The sequence below is a fragment of the Neovison vison genome, chromosome 2 (genome assembly GCF_020171115.1).
Source record: "Neovison vison isolate M4711 chromosome 2, ASM_NN_V1, whole genome shotgun sequence".
In the NCBI taxonomy this organism is placed as follows: Eukaryota; Metazoa; Chordata; class Mammalia; order Carnivora; family Mustelidae; genus Neogale; species Neogale vison.
The window spans coordinates 80697581-80723146 of NC_058092.1; the positions used below are offsets into that span (position 1 = coordinate 80697581).

Sequence of the window (25566 nt, forward strand, 5' to 3'; positions counted from 1 at the left end):
TTTCTCTTCCTTTCTCAATTCGATTAAGAGTTGAAAATGATTTACATCTTTGTCTAGACAATACAGTGCCAATCCACTTTTCTTCTATTCAGTTAGCTTTTAAAATGATTTCTTCTGAAAAACATAGAGGTTTTTGTTTTTGTTTTTTTTGGTTTTTTCTCTTGTGTGCTTTCTGAGCTCCCGGTTGCAAATGGAAGTTATTTGTTATCTGGGACTATGTCAGAAAATGTCAAATGTTGTAAGATAACTTTGTATTACCGTTTATTAGAGAAATGTTTCAGTGCATAGAACAGGTGTTTTAGTATGAGGTAGGGAATTTGAGGACAGCTCTAACAACTGTGGTTTACTTTGTTTTATCAGAGTATTACATGTAAAATAGGAATATAGAAGAGTATACATTAAGTATAGTGCTTGAAGAATTTTTACAGATAGAACTCACCCATGTAATCAGCACTCAGATCTGCACCCTTATAAGAACATTATTAGTATCAGAGAAACGCTTCATGTCGGTTCCAGTCATAGTTTAGATAGCTAGTGATTTATAAGGCTGTAGATTATTGTAAGGAAAGTTTTAAATATCATCTCCTGGGGAATAGCAAAACAGTCTAATAGAAACTGTCTTACTAAATTTTAGGTGCTTTTATTGTAAAATGCTTTGGAAATCTTTTTGAGAAACTTAGGACTTTTTGAGGATTTAAGTTAGACAACAACTAATTTACTGAACAAAAGATTGTTAACCTTGTTGCATTGACATGAATAAGGAAGATCTTTATTTTCCACATAAAATATTTTGTGGGAGGAGAATGCAAATTAAGAGTAGATAAGCATGTAGGAGGGTAAATAGGGTGGCTGAATTATGGACATTGGGGAGGGTATGTACTATGGTGAGTGCTGTGAAGTGTGTAAGCCTGATGATTCACAGACCTGTACCCCTGGGGCAAATAATGCATTATATATTAATAACAATTCAAAAAAAAGAAAATAAAAGAGTAGATAAGCACGAAGTTTAAATTACCGAGATAAAATAATTGAATTATTTTAAAACATTCAAGAGTGGTGTTGAGTCTGTTTTTGTAGTTGTTGTATTTCCAGAAACTTTTGGACATATTTCAAATGCTATCTTCGGTGCACAGTTTGAAGATTAGGGGATTAGAAAATTCTGACTTTATATTTTATTGGCTTTTTGGGTATCGTTTGTAACAGACTAATTAATTTTCCTATCTGATGCTTAATTAAGGAACCTATGGCTGCTTGGCCTTTTTTCATCTATGCTATTAACAATACATTTGTCTTAGAAGATAGTCCTTAGAATCAACTAGGTAATTCTAGAGCTAGTAAAACCACTTTAAAAGTTACAATGTCACATTATACCGAACATTAGGAGAATAATTCATTTAACTTTCTGAGCTATTTTTTAGTTTTGTTAATGTGTTTTTTTCAAAGTAAGCAGAATAATACTATGAACCATCTATATGTTTTCTGAAGAAATGTCATCAACATTTTGCCATTCATGTTTCATCTATAACCCCTTACTCCTATCCCTTATTTTTACAGGTTTTTAGGTAAATTTATATATATTAAACAGTATGAATCTTGGTTATACATTTTTTAAGTAAATGCAATACAACAGTGTAACACACTCCTATCATAAATTAGAACATTTTCATCTTCCTTGAAAGTTGCCCTGAGTTCATTTCCCATTACCATATAACTTTTTCCCCTTAATTTTAAATCATACATTTGAAAATCGCACATTTTATTTTTTTATTTATGGGGAATAGTGGAATCTGTACTCATGGATAAAGGAGACCATATATTCAGTTCAAAGGAAGTATCTGTTTTAAAATGTTGTATTACTGCCCTAGGTGCTGTGGGGGGTGGGGATTGGTGTGTGTGTATGTGTGTATTACACATACAGTCAAAAAAATATATGACATCTTTTCATAGGGAGCTTACATTCTTGTTAGGGAGGAGAAATTTAAATACAAATTAGTTAAAATTGTAAGGTGGTGACAGAATGCCGTGTACAGACAGACATGCCTTAGATGTTCTGAGAAAGGAGAGATTAATGTGTTATGGAAGAGTTTGGAAAGGCTTTATGAAAAATATGAGCTAAGTCTAGGAAAGGAGTAGGAGTGGATAACTGCAGATAAATTGAATGTTAATAGCAGCTTTATCAGATTTTTGTTGCATTTTGTGGTAGGAGGAAGTTTTGTGGTACCCTTTCAGCCCATCTTTCACTGCCACCAGAGCTGTTTTCAAGAAACACAATTATAGGGGAGCCTGGGTGGCTCAGTGGGTTAAAGCCTCTGCTTTCAGCTCAGGTCATGATCCCAGGATCCTGGGATAGAGCCCCACATCAGGCTCTCTGCTCAGCGGGGAGCCTGCTTCCCCCTCTCTCTGCCTGCCTTTCTGCCCACTTGTGATCTGTCAAATAAATAAATAAAATCTTTAAAAAAAACCCCACAATTATAATCTTGTTTTTCCTTCATTAGAGTCTTTTAGTTATTCTAAAACACAAAATTCTTGGCACGAGAAAATCGTGTTTGTAATCTGGTCCTTTACTACTTCCTATACTCATCTAGCATTGTGGATTAACAGTCTCTTGAGTATGACAGTCTCTGCTCAGCCTTTGCAGTCTGATTATAATCACTGTCACCCCCAGCACTTTTCCCCACCTTTTGGTGTTTATTTTCTTTCAAAATTCAGTTCATTTAACACTTTCTCTTAGGTGTTTTCTGTCTTTTCCTGATTTCCAAACTGATGTTGTTGTCCTTTGCTATCATGATACGCTAAGCATTTCTCTACTAGTTAGCACTCTGTGTTGTACTAGTTTACTTTCCTGTCTTCTGCCTATATCAGAGTGAGTTTCTTGAGGTCATGTACTGCCTCAAGTATAAATTCCTAGTTTGCACATGTCACGGGATAGACACTAAGTGTTGTATAAGGTGAACAAATTATGTAGGACAGTTGAATAACTTTTTTTTTCTTTTTTTTTTAGTTGAAGAACTTTTAAGGTTAAGGGTAATTGTCTGGCAGTTCTGGATGTAGGACCAGTTCAAACATGAGTTGAGGCTTTAGTTACCTAAAGAGGCAATAGTTGTATATCTGAGAGTATGTCACATGGGAGAGGTAGTAGGAAATTATGGGTCAGTTTTAGAGGGCAAAGAGACCAGTCTGCACTGCTGTAGTATTTTATAATCTTAAACCAAACACGAAGAACAAAAACAGAACAAAGCATTTTTTTTCCCTTCCCATGAAGCTTGTCAAGTTCAGATTTCTCATCCTGGATTTCAGAGCCTTCCCTTACCTGGTCTCACCTTACCTGGCTGATCTTATATGCCTTTGCCTGCCAATCAGTATGCTCTGTTCCAAACAGAGCAGTTTTGCACTGTTCTCTGAACAGGCCACATTCATTCCAGGCTTTGGAGCTTTATGCATATTAACCAAACCTGGAATCTCTCTCCTTATGTTATCTGTTCTTCAGCTCTTATCCTTTAAGGGTTAGGTGACCATCATCCATTCCATGAATTATCATTTAACAACTCTGGATGATCTAAATAATGATCCTTTTTAACTTTCTGAAGCAATTTAGGTACCTTATTTATTTTTTAAAAATTTATTATTATTATTTTTTAATCAAACCATTTTATTGAGGGGCCTGGGCAAAAGGTCTGTGGGCTGGTAGGACAGTAAGATTTGATGTCCTTAGCCTGGTTGGGATCTCTCCAGCTTCACAGTTGTCAAAAGCTGAGGTGCCTTTCTTGTTTTATCTATTAATTGCTTGACTGAGTGTGATCTAGTTTTTAGCTATGACGGTGTAGCCAAGTCCCCCAGCTTATGGAGTGATCCTTTATTCTTTTCAAAGCCCGCTCTTTAGATGGTGGGAACACAGTTTTGTCCTCCAAGTATTTCTGAGGCGTTTCAGGGAGCTTGTATTTTTCTTAGTGACACCTTATTTAACTTTTTTTTTTTTTTTGCCTCTGCTCTGTTTCATTTTATTTATTTTTAAAATTTTAATATATATATTTTTAAATTTTTTCAATTTATTGTTTTAAAAGATTTTATTTGTAAGTAATCTGTATACCCAATGTGGGGCTTGGACTGATGGCCCGGACATCAAGAGTTATATACTCTTCTAATTTAGCCAACTAGGGGTTCCTAATATAAATATATATTTTAAATTGAAGTATAGTTGACATACACTGTTATATTAGTCACAGGTATATAACACAGTGATTCTTTAAGTTTATTAGTTATGCTATACTCATCACAAGTATAGCTACCATACAAATGTTATTACAGTACCATTGACTATATTCCCCATGCTGTGCCTTTTATCTGTGATTTATTCATTCTATAACTGGAAACCTGTACTTTCCACTCCCCTTCACCCATTTTGCCCAGCTCCTTTCCCTCTTTTGACCATCAGTTCTCTTTATGTATGAGTCTTTTTCTGCTTTTTGTTAATTTGTATTTTTTTGGATTCCACATATAAGTGAAATCATAAGGTTTGTCTTTCTCTGATTTATTTCACTTAGCATACTGTTATCTTGGTCCATCCATGTTGTTGCAAATGGCAAGATCTCTTTTTTATGGCTGAATAATATTCCATTGTGTGTGTGTGTGTGTGTATACATCACATCTTTATCCATTCATCTACTAGTTTGTGTCTGTATCTTCGCTATTGTTAATAATCCTGTAATAAACATAAGGTGCATATATCTTTTTGAATTAGTGTTTTTGTTTTCTTTGGGTTAACACCCAGTAGTGGAATTACTGGATCACGTAGTACTTCTTTTTTTAATTTCTTTGAGGAACCTCCATACTGTTTTCCACAGTGGCTGTACCAGTTTTCATTCCTACCAACAGTACATGAGGGTTCCTTTTTCTCCACATCCATGCCAACACTTGTTTCCTTTTTGATACTAGCCATTCTGACAGGTGTAGGATGATATCTTGTGGCTTTTATTTGCATTTCCCTGATGATTAGTGATGTTGATCATCTTTTCATGTGTCTATTGGCCATCTGTATGTCTTCTTTGGAAAAATGTCTGTTTAGGTCCTCTGCTCATTTTTAATTGGAGTATTTGTGGTTTTATTGGTGTTGAGTTGTAGAATTTTTTTTTTTTAATATTTTGGTTATTGGCCTCTTATTAGATATGTCATTTGTAAATATCTTCTCCCATTCAGTAGGTTGCCTTTTTGTTTTGTTGATAGTTTATTTCCCTGTGCAAAAGTGTTTGCTCTATTTTAGATTCTACTTACATCTTGTCTCTTGAGCCTATCTTTTTGGTATCTGCCTTGATTCCTATAAATTATCAGGTGCAAAGCAGGTAATTGTAATAGAATTTTATCGAAAATTTGGGAATGGTGGCAGCAATTATATCTCAACCAAGTGAACAGCTTAAAATGGAGACATTCTTTTATTTATAAGTTCTTTTGACATTTCCATTGTTGGCAGTTTGTTGACTATTTTTCGCCGAGCCTCAGCCCTCTGGTCTTTTGCTAGATCTTTTCTGTACCTCTTAAATGTTCTCATATCTCTAGCTTTTATTCCCTGTACTCTCTCTCCACTAACTTTACAGCTTTCCTGCATGCTTCAAATTCAGCTTTCCTTCCTGAGACCTGCTCCTTTTGAATCAGGCTCTAGGAGAGGCTGGCTTCCCTTTGTTTAGTTTCACAGGCCCACTGAATGTTTTGCAAAGTACAAGCATGAGTCAGGTGAGGGGCTGGAGATGCAGGAGACCCTTGGCAGGAACCATGAGTGGATGTTATAGCCCCCATTTGGATCTTAGAATAAAGAGAATGGTTAAGCAAAAGTCCTCAAAGAATTTGCCAGGAAAATCATCTGTGTACTGAAACCACCTGATTCAGGTCAGATCAAGAAGCAGTGTTCTCAGAACTCTGTAGCTGTCTGTGGTCTTCTGGGCGGGAACTGGGTACAGACTATTTAATTAATTATACTTCTCTGTTATTGGCACAATAACATCTTTCCTGGCTTTTCCTTATCATGAGCAAATGCGATATTTATTTTACATATTTATCTTGCTTATTGTATGTTTCTGCTGCTAGGATGTAAGTTCCATGACGGCAGGAATTTTTGTTTGTTTAGTTCAATTTTATAGTCCCAGTGGCTAGAACTGTGGCTGGCATGTAGTTGGCTCTCAAAAAAAATTTGTTGACTGACTCTCACTCTGAGATGCTCCTTTCTTAGGGCTGCGGATACTGTTTTAAATAACACATTTTTCTTGTAACAAATGTTAATGTCTTCTTAAGGATATTATGAGCTGTTTGGAGCTGGGCCCATTATATATGCATGGGTAAAACAAGTCTTAGAAATTTATAAAAATGGTATCATTATTGTTTTATAACCTTTTCACTATTAACAATACAGTGGAAACAATAAAAATAATTTAAAAAATGAAATTATCCATAATGTGATCACTATAACTTATGTATTATTTTATTTTTGTTATTTCTTATTTCTCATTTATATGCATGCATTTTTACATAATTATAGTGTACTTGTTTTGCTATTTTCATTTAATGTGTAGACATCTTCCCTATGTTTCTACATGGACTTCATAACTATACTTTTTTCTTTAAAGATTTTATTTGCGAGAGAAAGAGAGAAAGAGAGCCCTCACATGCCAGGGGGAGGGGCAGAGGGAAAGGCAGAAGCCAACTCCTGGCTGAGCAGGAAGTTGCGTGTGCTACTTTGGTGGATCCAGGACTCCTGAGCGGAAGACAGATGCTCAGTCCACTGAGCCACCTAGGTGCCCCTGTAACTGTACTTTAAAGAAATACATAAACACTTCTTTGTGTGACTATATCATAATTTATTTGGGGCATCTAGATTTCTTCTGTAATTTTTCTAGATAATGCTAAATTCTTTTGCTGGTAAACTTTTCTGTCTCTGCTGAATTATTTCCTTGGAATAGATTGCCAGAAATGGGGTTATAGAATGAAAGCTAATGAACTTTCCTTAGTGTTTATGGAAAAGGTGTGAACATTGTGGAGCTACACAAATTACACCTGTTATGGGGTGCCTGGGTGGCTCAGTCATTAAGCGTCTGCCTTCGGCTCAGGTCATGATCCCAGGGTCCTGGGATCGAGCCCCGCATCGGGCTCTCTGCTCAACGGGAAGCCTGCTTCTCCCTCTTCCACTCCCCCCGATAGTGTTCCCTCTCTCACTGTGTCTCTCTCTGTCACATAAATTAAAAAAAAAAAAAAAATTACACCTGTTACTTCTCAAAAAGAGTTCTGCCGTAGACTACTCTGAAATGAGTGCAAATTTAATTATCTCATCAATAAAGGGTGAATTTTTTTTTACTTCTTTAAAGGTGTAAAATAATGTCATGACATTTTAATTTGCAAGAATGCCCATTTTTACATGCAGCAACTTGATCTTTATTATGGAGGTAGTTTGGCATACTATAAAACATGGTATGGTCTTTGGAGTTAGATATGGGTTCAAAAAAAATTTTTTTTTTTTTTAAAGATTTTATGTGTTTATTTGAACAGAGAGAGATCACAAGTAGGCATAGAGATAGGCCGGGGTTGGGGGGGCGGGGAACAGCAGGCTCCCTGCTGAGCAGAGAGCCTGATGTGGGCCTTGATCCCAGGATCCTGAGGTCATGACCTGAGCTGAAGGCAGAGGCTTAACCCACTGAGCCACCCAGGTGCCCATGGGTTCAAATTTCTGTGCAGCTATTTGCTAGATCTGTGACCTTGTACAAAGTTTACTCAGCCTCTGAGCCTCAGTATTCTCACCAGCAAAACAGGGATAATAGTATTTACTTAACTCAGTGGTTTGAGGATTAAATCAGAAATTGTCTTAACTCAGTAGTCACTGGAACAAAGCTCAATAAATAGAAGATAGCTTTAGTTCCTTGTGCTTGCTGAAAGGAAAACTAAAATGACAGCCAAACATGGCACTATTAGGTTCTCAAAAACCATTAAGCCTTCCTAAAAATTTCCTCAAATGTGCCCTTGAAAATCTCCCTAAAGAAGCCTTTTTTGGAGTTGGAAAGTATTTACTTTCATGTGACATGGCTTCAGGGCCTCTGTGTTTTTTCATTTGCTGCTTCCTGAATGATATTCTTTATTTCTCCACCTCTTAAAGAAGAAGTCCAAAACTAAATTTATTATTCTAAGTGTGGTATGACTGACACACAGTAGAATGGCTTATTACTTGCTTTGTAGATCCTAAGCTTTTTAAAAAATAGTTGAGGTTACATGTATTATTTTTGTGACCATCTATACTCTTCACTTGGATTTAGCTTACACAGTTGTTTCCCCTTCATTTGCCCTCCTCAACTTCTCGTGTTTGACTTTTTAAAAAAATTAAACCTGGGTGCACATATTTAGACTTATCTTTGGATGTATTACTTCCTCTAATTTTTTTTTGATCCTGTATGTTTAATTAGTATTCCTTCTCTGTATTTTCCCAGTAAATTTAAGTTATTGGACAGGGCCAAGTATAGAACATGTGTTTACACATAACTCTGTAACCTTTCTATTATTTGACACCCTTGGGGTGTTGTTATTATTTCTCATCTTCAAACTTACCTAACACTTTTTTACACCTTTCCTTCTGGTAATGACCTGGCATTCTGACCATAGGACTAGGCATCAAATCCAAGTTGGGCCAGTGGGAGTCCTCCTTTGAGATGTTTCTGCTGGAGCTGGTAAGGAAGGGTCTTTCTTTTTCTTTTTTTTTTTTTCTCCCCAGATTTATGTATTTATTTGACAGAGAGCGAGCGAGCATGCACAAGGAGGGGGTGCAGCAGAGGGAGAAAGAGAAGCAGGCTCTCTGCTGAGCAGAGAGCCTGATGCGGGGCTCAATCCCAGGACCCTGGGACCATGACCTGAGCCCAAGGCAGATGCTTAACCAGCAGAGCCACCCAGGCAGCCTTGGGAAAAAGCCTTTCTTTTCTGGTCATGGAGCAGTGAAGATGAGACCCTAGAGCTGTTTGTGGCATCTGTTTCTTTTCGATGGAAAAGGTGGAGAACTGATTTAGTCCATCATCAAATGCTTTGTAGCGTAATAAACTAAGCTTATAGAGTTTTCATGATCCCTTCAGAAAAGAAAATGAATTTGGTCCAACATGACTTTTTGGTGAACTTGGGCTTGTTCATAGAATTTACAGCTTCTTCCAAGTACTGGTGCCATATTGTCCATTTGCATAAATAAGTTGTAATTTTTTCCCTTGGATCAACATCAGTCTCATCCATGACCTGATGAATAGCTTCACCTTCTAATCTGTTATAGTAAAATACAAACTGGAATTATGAAGAAGAATGATACTTTCTTTGCAGTTTTCTTTACAATTATATATGCCAAATTAAATTTTATAAAAATGGGTATTATATTTCTTTATTGTTCTTTCTTTTGGAATGATTTGTATGGAATGTCGGAGTTGTTTAAGAATGCCATTTGTAGTTTTTTTTTTTTTTTTTAAAGATTTTATGCATTTGAGAGAGAGAGTGAGTGAGAGTGCTCAGAAGTAGGGGGAGGAGCACAGGAAGAGGGAGAAGCAGACTCCCCACTGACCAGGGAGTCAGACCCAGCTGTGGCATAAGCATTTATAGTTATTTCTACAAAAAACTTTTTATCAGGCTCTTGCTTATGGACATGGCTCTCTTTGTGCATTCTTTTTATGGAAAAAAAACACACTTGTTTTAGGCATCTCTGCCAATGATATCGCTATCTATAAATGTAAGGATAAAATACTTTTGATAGCTGATGGTTATGCTCTTCAGTGGGAATTATTGTACATATTAAGAGAATTTGAAGCTTTGAGTGTGCTTAAAAAGTGTTTTTTTCAAAAACACACCTTTGTAATCCTTTTACTAAATTAGCAGACCTGAATGAATACAATTAAATTAATGAAGTACAGAATTGAAAATAAAGTTATCAAAGCATATTCAGCTAATTTGATTGTTGTTATCTGAGGAGGCTTCCCATTTGAGCCTGACCTTAATAGATTTGTAGTATTTTGCTAAGGGGTAGAAGGCGTTTTAGGTGGGGGAAAACAGCTAGAGCAAAGGCATGGAGTTAATGGAGTTAACGATTTGAGAAGGGGCTCCAAGGAGTCCCTGGAAATTTTACTATGAACTATTTATTGAGCCCTTACCATATTTTAAGCATTACTGTAAGTATTTTATATTTATTCTTCACAAATAGTCTTTTGGGATAGTTGTTTTATTCATTTTACCAGTGAGGAATCAGAAGGGTAAAAATGGTACCTGCTTATGAGAGTTTTTAAGTTTGTTTTAATTAGCCATGTGGAAGGTAGAAGACGGGATAAAGTATTTTTATCAAATCCTTCAGATGGGCTTAAATTCAAAAAAACAGTCACCAATCATTCAGGGGTTAAGAAAAAGTTTTATGTTAATTTTTTTTTTTTAAAGATTTTATTTATTTATATGACAGAGAGAGATCACAGTAGGAGAGAGGAAGGGAAGCAGGCCCCCTGCTGAGCAGAGAGCCCGAAGCGGGACTCGATCCCAGAACCCTGGGATCGTGACCTGAGCCGAAGACAGCGGCTTAACCCACTGAGCCACCCAGGCGCCCCAGTTTTATGTTAATTTTTAAAATTTTGTGGTAATATGTTGTTAAAATGTTAGAGTCATGGTGAAATATTCTAAGATTTTAAATACGTTTTTTATTATATATTATACCACAACTGAAAGAAATTACATAAAAACATATATAATCTAATGACTTTTTTAGTTTTTAAGATAAACACCCTTGTAACTACTGCACAGGTCAAAAAATAAATATTTGCCTGCCACGCCACAAGTCTTCCATGTTCCCCTTTCCAGTCAGATCCTATCCCTCTTCCTTGCTATTAACTGCTATCTTGACTTCTATAGTATTGCATCTCTACATTTCTTTCTAATTTTATTGCCCAAATGTGCATTCTTAAGCAGTATAATTTAGATGTGTGTTTTCTTATTTGTTTCTCTTAATTTGCATGTGCTGCTGCCATTTGTCTTTCCCCTTTCTTTCTTACCATTTGTTGAAGCAGTCAACTATTTTGACCCATACAGATTCTGCCATCTAGGTTATGCTGATTGCATACTTTTTCTTCATTCTCTGTATTTCCTGTAAATTAGTAGTTGGATCTAAAAGCTTGATCAAAGCTTAGATTTTGTTCTTTTTTTTGTTTTTGTTTTTGGAAAAGAATGCTTCCTAGGTGTTGATGTGGTTGTTTCTGTTTGTGATTTTTAGCAGCCACTGTTGCTCAATGCATAAATCAGTGAATTTTTATTTATTAGGGCTTACAAAATGGTGGTATTTGAATTCGTTATTCTTCCTTTATAAGGTGGAATGCTTCCATAAAAAGGAACTTCCCTTCATCTACTATTTGGTTACACAGTGGTACAGTTCAATTAGGAAAGGTAGGATAGATATTTGTTCTTAATTTGACCAATTTTTAGAATACTCCATTAGTTACCTGTTATTCTCTGAAGGTGACCAGCGAGTTCTTAAGTGTCATTATGAATCTCTTGATTTACAATAAGTAACTACCGATTTAATGCTCTCTATTTTATAGATGCTCTGGAGAAACCCTATTTTATGAATGCAGTGGATCTTATCAACAAAATATAAAATGTGCCTTGGTTATCAGCTCTTTCAACTATTCTGTATAATTTTTAGGCTCAGCATGTTGGGATTTTGATGAGGATTACTTTTAATCTTTAGATTAATGTATGATTGCCTTCTTTTTTAAAAAAAATTAATCTAGCCATAAGTGTGTAAAAATGTGTGATTTTTTTCAAAAATCCAGCTTTCAGTTTTGCTTTACCTCTATTTCCTATCTCTTATTTACCCCCCCTTTCTTTTTTGCCTCCCGCTGCATTCTTTTATTCTTTACACTTTCCTTGCTGAATTTTATTTTTCTTTCTTTTCTTTTCTTTTTTTTTTTTGTAAAGATTTATTTATTTATTTATTTGACAGACAGAGATCACAAGCAGATGGAGAGGTAGGCAGAGAGAGAGAGAGGAGGAAGCGGGCTCCCTGCTGAGCAGAGAGCCTGATGCGGGGCTCAATCCCAGGACCCTGGGATCATGACTTGAGCCGAAGGCAGAGGCATTAACCCATTGAGCCACCTAGGCGCCCCTGAATTTTATTTTTCTAATGTTCTGAGAGTGATATGAATTTCCAGCCTTTCTTTTCTGAAGTATGCATTTGAGGTTATAAAGTTCTCGCTAAGCAATGCTTTAGCTGCAGCACACAGTTTTTTTTTTTTTTTTTTTTTTGATATATAGACTATACCATTTTAAACATACCATTTGATGTGTATATCATACATTTCAAAATTTTTTTCATTGACCCATGACTTTTCACAAGTTTATCTCTTTATATATGTCAGTTATCTATTGTTGGATAACAAACCACCTCAAAATTTAATAGCTTCAAAAAATTATTTCTCCCCTCAGTTCTGTGGGTTGCTGGGTAGTTCCTTGGCTGGTTTTGTTTTGGGTTTGCTTGAGGCTACATTCAACTACAGGATTGTCTACATGGGGGAAGTTTTAAGAAGGCTTCACTCATATTTGGCTGATGGTACTAGTTAGTGGCTGGGGTGCCTTTGTTCTCATCTAAGTGACTTTTTATCATCTAGTAAACTATACCAGTTTCCTCATTTGTAGACTCAGGGCAGCACTCCAAGGGGCCAAAATAAAAGCAAAAAGGTTTCTGCCACGTTCTGTTGGTTAGAGCAAGTTACAAGCTTGGCCCAGATTCAGGAATGAGAAAGTAGATTCCTTCTTTTTAAGAGAAACACAAAGGATTTGTTTCATATTTAATTTACCATAATTACCAAACATTTGGGAATTTTTCTTGTAAATTTTTTCTTTTTGTTGTTGATTAAACAGCAAAATTGCTTTGTAATTATTGGGGCACCTGGCTGGCTCAGTGGGTTAAGCCTCTGCCTTCTGCTCAGGTCATGATCCCAGCGTCCTGGGATGGAGCCCCGCATTGGCTCTCTGCTCAGCGGGGAGCCTGCTTCCCCAACCCCTCTCTCTCTGCCTGCCTCTCTGCCTACTTGTGATCTCTCTCTCTCTCAAATAAATAAATAAAATCTTTAAAAAAATAATTTTAAAAAATTGCTTTGTAATTATTTTTTTCATTATTTTTATCCCTTCTAGTAGTTTGGAAATTATTTATTTTATGTTCCTTTTACTGGTTACCCTAGAGATTTTAACGTGTTAAATTTTTTTTTTAACTTTTTAAAAAAATTATTTGTCAGAGGTCACAAGTAGGCAGAGAGGCATGCAGAGAGAGGAAGGAAAGCAGGCTCCCTGCTGAGCAGAGAGCCCGATACGGGACTCGATCCCAAGACCCTGGGATCATGACCTGAGCCAAAAGCAGAGGCTTTAACCCACTGAGCCACCCAGGCGCCCCAACATGTGTTAAAATTTTTAAGTCTGAACATTAATCAGTAATACTTCATCCCCCTCTTAAGCAGTAAAATGACTTTAAGAGCAGTGGCTCTGGTTAGTTTACTCCTGATTTATATGCATTTATATTTATATTTTATTATTATATATTATAAATACATATATGTGTGTATATTTTTAAGGTTTTTTTTTTTTTTTAGATTTTATTTATTTATTTGATAGAATGAGAGAGAGACAGCATGAGGCGGGGAGGGTCAGAGGGAGAAGCAGACTCCCCAGTGAGCAGGAAACCTGATGTGGACTTGATTCTGGGACTCCAGGAGCATGACCTGAGCCCAGGGCAGTTGCTCGACCACCCAAGCACCCAGGTTTTTTTTTTTTTTTTTTAAAGTACTAAAAGACATTATTATTGTTTTATCTAATATCCATTTAGAGTTAACTATAGATTTACTACTTTGGTTGCTCTTCATTCATTTTTGCAACCTGAACCTTCCAGCTGGTATCACCCTCCCAGCTACCACCAATATGACCTTTAGTTACAAATCTACTGATAATGAACTTTCTCCATTTTGTCAGATAATGTCTGTATTTGCCTTCATTCATGAAAGTGGTTTTTTTTTTCCCTGAACATTTAATTCTTGATTGACAATGATTTTCTTTGCCCATTGAATATTTGATTCTTTTTTTTTTTTTTAAGATTTTATTTATTTATTTGTCAGAGAGAGAGGGAGAGAGAGCGAGCACAGGCAGACAGAGAGGCAGGCAGAGGCAGAGGGAGAAGCAGGCTCCCTGCTGAGCAAGGAGCCCGATGTGGGACTCTATCCCAGGTCGCTGGGATCATGACCTGAGCCGAAGGCAGCTGCTTAACCCACTGAGCCACCCAGGCGTCCCGAATATTTGATTCTGCCATCTTCTGGTTTCCATTACTGATACCGAAAAGTCAGCTACCAGTTTGTAACTGTTGCCCCTTTGAAGGTAGTGTGTCTTTTTTTTTTTTTTTCTGTAGCTGCTTTTAAGGATTTATCTTTCTCTTTAATTTTTCTGGAACTCATTCTGATTTGGTGAGGTGTGGATTTAAATCTATCCTGCTTAGGACTACTAGGCCTTTTTTTACTTTGTGGATTGTTGTCTCTTCCAGTTTGTAATATTCTCAGCCATTATCTATGCCTCGTTCTCTTTATTCTTCCTGGACACCAACTAAGATGGTCTCATTGTAACAACTGTCTCTTACCTTTTTTTTTTTTTAACACTTCATAGATTTGTGTTTCATCCTTCTGGGGGTGGCCTGCTGATTTCTATATAATTACAATTTTAGAACATTGTTGATGAAGTGAGCATTTCTTATTTCTTTGTTTCCATCTTTTTGTTTACTTTTTGCTACACTCTGAATAATAAATTCTGATTTAGCTCCTAGATTATTAGTTGTCTCTTTGGCTGTGTGAAATCTACTAAAACTATTAAATATTTAAGTTCACTTGTTGTTAGTGGTATTTTTTAAAATTACATTTGGCTCTGGGGCACCAGAGTAGCTCCGTCCTTTAAGCGCAGGCTCTTGATCTCAGCTCGGATCATGATCTTGGGGTTTGAGATAGAGCCCTGTTCTGGGCATGGAGCCTGCTTAAGATTTTTTGTTTTTTGTTTTCCTTCTGCCCCTCCCCACTTCTGTCTTTAAAAAACAAAACAAAACAAAAAAAATCTGTTTGGTTCTCTTAGGTCTCTCTCTCTCTTTAAAATAATTTCCTTGTTTTGGTAGGTAACTTTGTTTTATTTTGTGTATTTATTTCTTTAAGTACATTCTGCATTGTCTTTTTTTTTTTTTTTTTACATTCTGCATTGTCTTAATAGATGTGTTTGGAAAGTCCAACATCCTAAATCTTCTTGGGTCTCCTGTTTTCTTTAATTTCTGCTGGTTCCTGATTATGGAGTCTAGTTTGCTGTGTGCTTGGTTATTTTTGATTTTGGTCTGGGTATTTTATTTTAATTAGGCCTGGGAATAATTTTGAGGCTTATAGTAAACATACTTTTTTTTTTTTTAAGAGGAAAGTTTGCTTCTTACAGTGCCTGGGAACAATATTCAGGGAACAACTTAAATGAAGGTCCTTGAGAGTAAATTCTGAAAATTTTAGTACAGCATTTTGATGAAGAGGTGGAAGACTCACATTTCAGATGCTATGGTTTTGTTTCTCAAACGAGTTATGTCATTGTATGTCCACCATCATTGTCATGTTAGTGCCTTTCAGATCAGTATCTCTACTCTTGTACTTCAAATCAAAACTTCTAGAAAATTGTCTCCTGGACGATTCCATATAGTTATTCAACTGGGGCTTAAAATCAAAAAAGTTTACAATGAGTCCAATTATTATTTCTCTTAAATGCTTTTACTACTGTTATTCTTTTTGTAGTTAATGAAATCTGTGTCCTCTAATCACTCAATGTAAATTATTTGTGAAACCTGAGGAAAATGATCTGTGCCTTTCAGTGGCATCAGTTTGGAGCTGATGGTTTCTAATACCTCCTCTATCCTTACACAGTTCTTAAAATCTGTGCTCTTCTCTACTCATTTCCATGTTCAGTTCAACCTTGAATAATGTAGGGATCAGGGACACTGAACCCCTGAACAGTTGACAGTCTGTATAACTTTGGACTCTCCCCAAATTTAATGACTAATATCCTACTATAAAACTGACCAGAAGCCTTACTGATAATATAAACATTAACACTTACTTAGTGTGTTATGTGTCTTATGTACTGTATTCTTTCAGTAAAGTACACTAGAGAAAAGAAATGATTAATCAGAAAATCATAAGGAAAATACATTTACAGTCCTGTACTGTAAATAATCTGTGATAAGTGGACCTGCACAGTTTAAAACCTGTGTTGTTCTGTTCTCCTCCCTTACCCTGTCATTTCTGGCAGTTTTCTTGGGTCTTTCTTTCCAATCCCAGAAGCTGCTGCCTGTGTTCAGCCCTAATTGACCTCAGTTGAGTGGGTGCCATGTACACACATACATACAGTATTTGATATGGCTATGGATATGAATTGAAAGAAGTTAGAGATGATAAGGAAACTACTTAGAAAGTAGGTGGAATAGTTATGGTAGTATATGTGAGAAATTTTGATGGCTTGAGTTGAAGTCCTGGCAATAGAGAAAAGAAGAGCATAGAGAGCAATTGGGTATAAAGAGTATGAGAAAGGGAAAATACCTAAGAATAATTCCTAAGTTTCTGGTTCAGATGGTTTTATAGATGAAGGTACATTCACTGAATTAATGCCCAGGTTCAGTATGAGAAGATGGAAGAATAAATTGGGGGTGGAAAAGTGAATTCAGATATATTCATTGAGTATTATTTAATTTTTAGAATTTTGTTTTGGAATATACTAATAAATTGATTATCTCATCAACATTAATGAAGCAGTGATTTATTTATTTATTTATTGTAATTTTATTTATTTGACAGAGAGAGAGTTCACAAGTAGGCAGAGCAGCAGGCAGAGAGGGGGAAGCAGGCTCCCTGCTGAGCAGAGAGCCTGATGCTGCGGGGCTCAGCATGAGAGATCATGACCTGAGCTGAAGGCAGAGGCTTAACCCATTGAGCCGCCCAGGTGCCCCTGAAGCAGTGATTTAAAACCAATTCACTGGTTACAAAAGAAAAATAATGATTATTATAAAAATATCTTAGACATCAACTAGAATAGATAATTCCTTCTATTCTTTTATCCCAGCACTGGTGTTTAGTTGTAGCTGTATTATTTCTCCTACCACTTTAAATGAATGTTCATTCCATTTTTATTGGCCTCAAACTTCTGCTTGTTTTTTAAATGATAAATGTGTAGAAGAACTGTAAAAAAAAAAAAGTAATATATGCTTAATTTCATACTTATACATATTTATGGAAGCACCACTTTAAGACAATCTGTATGATTTTTTTTTCCCCTTCAGAAGACATTCATACATTCCTCTACTACTTAGAGTAGTACTTACTTATTATATTACTAAGTCTAGGATATACTGGACTTGTTTACTTAGAATGAGCTAGGTGAGAAAATTGTTAGGGTCAAAATTACTGTTCTGGTTAATTAAATTTAATTTCCAGTTAATTAAATTCTGGTTATAGTTTCTAGTTTTCCTCCTTTTTCACTTTCTCTGAAATCTCTTCTCTAAAAACTTCTCTATTTTAATTTTTGACAATTTCTTTTTCCTAGTCTTATCATTGCCTCCTTCCATCTTTAGGGGAAGTTCCTGCCTATTAATTTTACGTTTTGCTGGCAATACTAAGGGATGGTTAACTCTTCTCCCTATTCCTTGCTTCTTCTAAAAATAAGGAACTAACAAAACACTATTCTGTTATGTCCTTAGGAAAAAGTCTTTCCTAGGTTGTTGAAACATTACTGATATACAGTAAACTGCTGATATTTAAAGTACACAACGTGGTGAGTTTTGACATGTAATACCTGTGAAACAATTACTACAATCAAGATAATGAACATTTTATCACCCCGAAGTTACCTTGTGGCCCCTTCTAGTCAGTCCTCTCCCTGTTCCTTGCTTGAACTACTGATCTACTTTCTATAACTACAGGTTAGTTTTGGTTCCTCTCAAATTTCATAAGTGGAATCGTATACTATACATGGTTTTGTCTAGCTACTTTCAGTCAGAATAATGCTTTTGAGATTCATCCATGTTGGGTTTATCATTTTTTTTTAATTGTTGAGTACATTTTATGGACATACCACAATTTTTAATTCATTGTTGTTGGTGGACATTTGGATTGTTTCCAGGCTTTGACTATTAAAAATAAAGCTGCTCCTTACACCACACACGAAAATAGACTCGAAATGGATGAAGGACTTCAGTGTGAGAAAGGAATCCATCAAAATCCTTGAGGAGAACACAGGCAGCAACCTCTTCGACCTCAGCTGCAGCAACTTCTTCCTAGGAACATCGCCAAAAGCAAGGGAAGTGAGGAAGTGAGAGCAAAAATGAACTATTGGGACTTCATCAAGATCAAAAGCTTTTGCACAGCAAAGGAAACAGTTAACAAAACCAAAAGACAACTGACAGAATGGGAGAAGATATTTGCAAACGACATATCAGATAAAGGGCTAGTATCCAAAATCTATAAAGAACTTATCAAACTCAACACCCAAAGAACAAATAATCCAATCAAGAAATGAGCAGAGGACATGAACAGACATTTCTGCAAAGAAGACATCCAGATGGCCAACAGACACATGAAAAAGTGCTCACATCACTCGGCATCAGGGAAATATAAATCAAAACCACAATGAGATACCACCTCACACCAGTCAGAATGGCTAAAATTAACAAGTCAAGAAATGACAGGTGCTGACGAGGTTGTGGAGAAAGGGGAACCCTCTTACACTGTTTGTGGGAATGCAAGCTGGTGCAGCCACTCTGGAAAACAGCATGGAGGTTCCTCAGAAAGTTGAAAATAGAGCTACTCTATGACCCAGCAGTAGCACTACTGGGTATTTACCCTAAATATACAAATGTAGTGATCTGAAGGGGCACATGCATCCGAATGTCCACAATAGCAATGTCCACAATAGCCAAACTATGGAAAGAACCTAGATGTCCATCAAAAAATGAATGGATAAAGAAGAGGTGGTATACACACACACACACACACACACACACACACACACACACACACACACACACACAATGGAATACTATGCAGCCATCAAAAGAAATGAAATCTTGCCATTTACAATGGCATGGATGGAACTAGAGGGTGTTATGCTTAGCGAAATAAGTCAATCAGAGAAAGACAATTATCATATGATCTCCCTGATACGAAGAAGTTGAGAAGCAATGTGGGGAGTTTGGGGGTAGGAAAAGAATAAATGAAACAAGTTGGGATCGGGAGGGAGACAAACCATAAGAGACTCTTAATCTCACAAAACAAACCGAGGGTTGCGGGGAGGGAGGGGAGAGGGAGAGGATGGTGGGGTTATGGACATTGGGGAAGGAATGGGCTATGGTGAGTGCTGTGAAGTGTATAAACCTGGCGATTCACAGACCTGTACCCCTGGGGCTAATAATACATTATATGTTTAAAAAATATTAAAAAAGTAAAGCTGCTATGAATACTTGTGTAGAGTTCATATATGGACATATGCTTTCATGTTCCTTGAGTAGATACTTAGTAGTGGAATGGCTGGATTGTATGGTAGATGTTAACTTTTTAGAAAACTTGCCACTGTTTTCCAAAGTGTTTTTGTATCCTTTTATATTCCCGTTAGCGGTATGGAAGATTCCAGGTGTTCCACATCCTTGGTAACTCTTGGTGTGATCTGTCTTTTTAATCTGAGCCATTCTAGTGGATGTATGTAGTGGTTTCTCACTGTGGTCTTAAAAGGGAACATTTGAACATTTTCCTGTGTTTATTTTCCATCCATACATTTTCTTTGACACAGTGTCCATTTAAATCTTCAAATGAATTGTCTTAGTCTACTCTAAGAGTTTTTTTTATGTATTCTGAATATAAGGTTTTTCTTGTATGTTTTATAGATATTTTCTTAATAGTATTTTAAAGAGCAAAATTTTAATAAAGTCCAGTTTGTTGATTTGTTTGTTTGTTTGTTTGTTTTGGTGCAGCTGACACTGTGGGTCCAATTTAACAAATCTTTATCTCAAGATTACAGGTTTTTTTTTTCCTCTTTCCTTTTCTCTCATAGTTTTAGCTCTTACGTTTAGGTTTGTATTCCATTTCAAATAAATTTTTTTTGTATATGGTGTGCAGCAAGTGTTGAGGTTAATTTTTTTTTTTTACATATCACACCCACTTGATCTGGTACTATTTGCTACAAAGATTATTCTTTGCCCATTGAATTGCCTTAGCACCTTTGCCTTAAATCAGTTAGCTGTGTATGTGTGGGTCTGTTTCTGCTCTTCTGTTCCTTTGATCTATATTTGTACTCTAGTATCATACACTCTTGTTTATTGTAGCTTTATAATAAGCCTTGAAATGAGATACAATTCTCCAGACTTCGTTTTTTTCCAAAATGTATGGATTATTCTAGGTCCTTTGCAATTATAAATGAATTTTAAAATAACCTTGTTACTCTGCAAAAAAGCCTGATGGGATTTTGACTGGGATCCCATTGAATTTCTAAATCAATTTGGGGAGAATTGACATGTTAACTATATTGAGTCTTCTGTTCTGTGAGCATGTTATATCTCTATTTAATCATCAGTGATTTCTCTGCAGTGTATTATAGTTTTCAGCATATAGGTCTTACACATCTTCTTTTTCTTTCCAAGTTTATTGTGAAATAATTACTATCTTGGGTGCTTTTGTAAATGATATGCATAAAATTCTAATTTCCAATTATTCTTTTCCTATATGTAGAAATACATTTGATATTTGTATATTGTATCCTAGAACCTGGCTGAACTTGCGTAGCTTTTTAATAGATAGATGCCTTATGATTTTCTATATAGATGTTTATAGAATTTGCAATAAAGATAGTTTTACTTTGTCCTTTCAATTCTGTGTGCCTTTTATTTTTCTTACCTTTTTGCACGGTGTTTTCCAGTAACAGTATTGAATAGAAGTAGTGAGAGTTGCTATCTTTGCCATATTCTGGATCACAGAGACTTAGACTTCATCAATAAATACAATGATAGCTGTAAGGTTTGTTTGTTTGTTTGTTTGTTTGTTTTTAAGATTATTTGAGAGCAAGAGTGTGGGCTCGAGTAGGAGGTGGGTGCAGAGAAGAGAGAGAAGCAGACTCCCCACTGAGCAGGGAGCCTGAGGGGGGCTCAGTCCCAAGACCCTAAGATCATGACCTGAGCCAAAAGTAGATGCTTAACTAGCTAAGCCACCCAGGTGCTCCATAGCTGTAGGGTTTTATTGATGTCCTTTATCAGATTGAGGAAGTTCTTTTTATTCCTTGTTTGGGAAGAGTTTTTATGATGAATTGGTGTTAGATTTTGTCAAAGCCTTTCCTGTATATCTACTGATATGATCATATGGTTTTTTTTAGACTGTTAATATGGATGAATTATGGATTTTCAACTGTTAACCTAATCTTCCATTTCTTGGGTAAATTCCTTCCATCCTATACTTTTTATAAATAGTTGGTTATTAGTCTTGTCTTTTTTTAATAATGCATTTGCCAAAGAAAAAGAAGCTGGCACAAAGCACTTCTTGCATTATACCAAAATGCAAAGGTTGTCTTGAGGGTATGCACTTGTAGTTGTTTGAATTCTGAGTGAAACTAGCCTTTTTTTTTTTTTTTTAAATTTTGTGGAACATCATTTTTACTTGAAAGAATGACTAAATCACTGTAGTTATTTGGCCTTGAATATTGCAGACATTCTCTTGTAGTGCCCTTGAGGAAAAACAGTAGTGTTTGTTGCTGATGTTACAATTTAAGCTTTTAAGTGATAATTAAAATTTGGAAAACTTGTCTCTGCTACCAGAGACAAGTTTGAGCTTGATAGCTTCCTCATGGTTAAGACTTTCCTGATGAGATAGGTGGGAGTATTGACAAATGTAATTCTAAAAAATATTGTGCAGTAAAATTTATTACATTTGGAAAGTCTACTATACAACTCGGTGAATCATTATTTTCCTTTTTTTTTCTTTTTAAGATTTTACCTATTATTTATTTGTCAAAGAGCGCACAAGCAGGGGAGTGGCAGGCAGGGGGAGAAGCAGACTCCCTGCTGAGCAAGGAGCTTGATGTGGAACTCAAGCCTCAGGATCCTGGGGTCATGACCTGAGCAGAATGCAGACACTAAGGCGCCCTGAATCATTATTTTCCAACAGACTAAGGCGTATTACAAAATTTTGTGTGGGCAAAAGATTAATTGGAAGTATGATATAATACAGACCAATGGATTTTATTGTATAAGATACAAAGTTCATTGATAGGGTTTCAGACTGCATTGTAACATTATAATATCAAGGAAGAATATCCACGGTTATGAAAATACTCCTGTTTTACAACTAATGTATCTCTAACACAATAGATAAAAAGAATTCAGACTCTCCTACAAAAGCCCAGTTTTCTTTTATTAAGTCAGACATTAATGAGATTTTCCAAAATATAAAACAGTGCTAGTTTCCTTACTAAATTTTTTTGTTTGGGAAAATATAGTTCTTTTTATAAAAAATTTATTTAACATGTAATATATGTATTATCTTTAAATGAATTTTGTTATATCCTGAAGCATAACAAGAAAACTGATGAGTAATGATTGTTGTATATATTACAGATGACCTTGCCATTAGTGTGTGAATCAACAATATAGTTTGAACATGTTGAATACCTTTATTTTAATGTATTTAGCTGATAAATTGATCTTTTTGGTAGCCAGAAGGAATACACAAGAGTAGAAGACATGTCTTGTTTGTTTCAAGCCTTTTTTAGTTTCATAGGATAAAAAAATACTGAATATTTGTTAGATTTGAATCTACCTACTAGTAGATCATGTTTTTGGAAGTAAATTAACTTCTCTCCAGTCTTTAGCATCACATTTCCAGTGAGAAAAATGTAACCCAATAATTAGGATTCTAGCATACTGTTCTAATTTATCCTAAAGGATCTATATATATTTATATAGTTAGTGTCTTCAGTGTTGAGAACATCCATGGAAAACATTAAAGAATTCTTTAAAAAGAGAAATTCAGAAATCCTTATAAAAGGGGCTCATAGTTAACTGCACATGCCTGAATATATATAAAGGAATTTTCTGGAACAATTTTACAACCTCATAAAAACTTTAAAACAGGTACATAAACCTGTAATGCAGTTAAAAATAGAAAAAAAATAATAAACCCAAGCACTCTTAGAATAAGAGCATCTACTGAATTGTAATTAAGTTTGGCTTTCTATCCTTTTTCAGTGACCCTGGTATCTTATTACTGGAAGTATTCATTCTACAGATTGTTGGAGCTCAACTAAACTAAGCGTTGAACATAGAGGGTTGAATAATATGTGCCCCCAAGAGTAGATGTGAAGTTGTGCTACCTAGATTCTCCTTCAAAGAAGGGCCTACTGTCCAGCTGAAAGGAGTTGGATCACCAAGTAACCCTTTCTGGACACACCTTAAGGACTGCCTTAGCTGCAGAGCCACCTTCCCCGAGCTCATGACCTCCCTGGAGCAGCATGGGTCTGTAGACTGAGCAAGATAAAGATAAAAAGAGCTGGCTGTTTCAGCCTTTCACAGACTACTCTGATGGACAATACTTGCTACAGGGCTTCCTGCCTGATTGAAATTTTACTGGACCTGCTTCACAGTTTTAGCTTTCCTTGCCTTCGTTTCATAGGTGTTGGTCCGCAGTAAACATTTTCTATCCCAGGTACTACCTCATGTTTATTTTGGAAAGACCAACCTGCAATAGCTCCTGATCTCATGAAACTGACTTACTGGGAGGAAATACCAATCAAACAGGAGATTTAAAATGATATCAATGTTGTACAGAGCGTAGGGTGCTATAGTAGTGTGTTATAAAAAGAACCTAAGCCTGCTTGTTACATTCTTAAGGGAGGTAACCTGGATTAGTGGTCAGACCTGGGTACAATTGCCAAATTAATCATTTTGAGTAGCATGAACCATACCACTAACCAAGCCAGTTTTTAAATTTGTAATGTGGAATGACACATGGTCTTCCCTGCTTTAGGCTATTAACCTGGGATTGCTCACATGGCTAGAAGAGTCCAAGCAACAAGAGAGAGAGGGCCCAATGCACATTTTCAACCCCTTGCTTGCATCAGTTTGCTATATCCCATTGACTTAAGCAGTTCACATGGCCAAACCTTGATTCAAAGATAGAGAAATAGATTCCACCTCTCCATGGGGAAATTTGTAAAATGAGTGTATGTGTATTAAAAATTACTAATATGATGCTTGATATGGTAGTAGTTAATATTTATTAGGCACTTTTTATAAATAATATTGAGTAAGGGACAAGTGGACTATTTTATTTAATATATTCTTTTTTTTAAAGATTTTACTTATTTTTGGGAGAGAGAGAGGGAGCGAGTGAGCACAAGTGCGGGGAGGGGCAGAGGGAGAAGCACACTCCTGATGAGCAGGTAGCCCAATGCACGACTCAATCCCAGGACCCCGGATCATGACCTGAACTGAAGGCAGATGCTTAACTGACTGAGCCACCCAGGTGCCCTATATTTAATATATTCTATCTCTGTATGATATGAAAAAGAAGGAATTCACTTGGAGAATTTGGTGTATTCTTCTGATATCTTAAAATAATTTTTATGATGGGAACAGTTTGCAAATAAAGCTCTCTTTTCTTTTCTCTACAGTAAGAAAAATGGAAAACCACCATTACAGAACAATGAGGTAAAATTTTAAGTACTTGATTCTTTGGGATTTCATGTATTTATTTTATTTATTTTGTTACATAATTTTGAAGTTTTATTTATTTATTTTAGAGATAGAAAAGAGCCCATGCGTGAGCATGGTAGGGGAGCAGAGGGAGAGAATCTTCAAGCAGACTTCCTCACTGAGTGCAAAGCCCCCTAGGGGCTCGATCCCAGACCCATGAGATCATGACCTGAGGTGAAACCAAGAGTCAGAGGCTCAATATACTAAGCCACCCAGGCACTCCTTGTTAAATAATTTTGAATCATAATTTTAGAATTAGAAGGGAACTTAACTATTATCTTTACTCCACTGTATATTATAGCAGTTCTTTTTGAAATAGGATCCCTTGATAGGTGACTTGTAATATTTACTTGAATCTGTTCATTTGATGAAGAAGTACCACTAGGAGGCAACCATTACCATATTAGTTCTAGCCCATGATGAGATTAATCTTCCCCTCTGCCCTCTTAGTGATTGATTCTATTTTTGTCTTTTGTAGCCACATAGGACAGGACTGCTCTATTTTTTCTAATTGACTCTCATATTGTTTGAAGATAGTTGTATCTTCTGAGTCTTTTTTTATCCATGCTAAGCAGCCCCTCATTCCTTCAAGTTTCTTAATCTGTCATGGTTTCCAGTCCTTTTTCAATTCTGTATATATTTTTAAGGACTTATACTGCTTAGTTTCCCTAGACATTATTTTTAGTCTAGAACATAGTTGTCCAGATGTCTGACTAGGATGGAAAACATCAGCACTATTACAAATATCTTGTTATAAAAGCCATATT

At 36.0% G+C, this 25566-nt stretch overlaps 1 protein-coding gene across 1 annotated transcript in view; it reads left to right on the plus strand.

Moving 5' to 3' along the window:
• ABCD3 (ATP binding cassette subfamily D member 3) overlaps positions 1–25566 on the plus strand; it is a 76360-nt gene that overhangs the window by 1352 nt on the left and 49442 nt on the right. The window contains exon 2 of the mRNA XM_044238719.1: positions 24718–24754. Coding sequence (XP_044094654.1) covers positions 24718–24754 — 37 coding nt within the window. The remainder of the gene's footprint in view (positions 1–24717; positions 24755–25566) is intronic.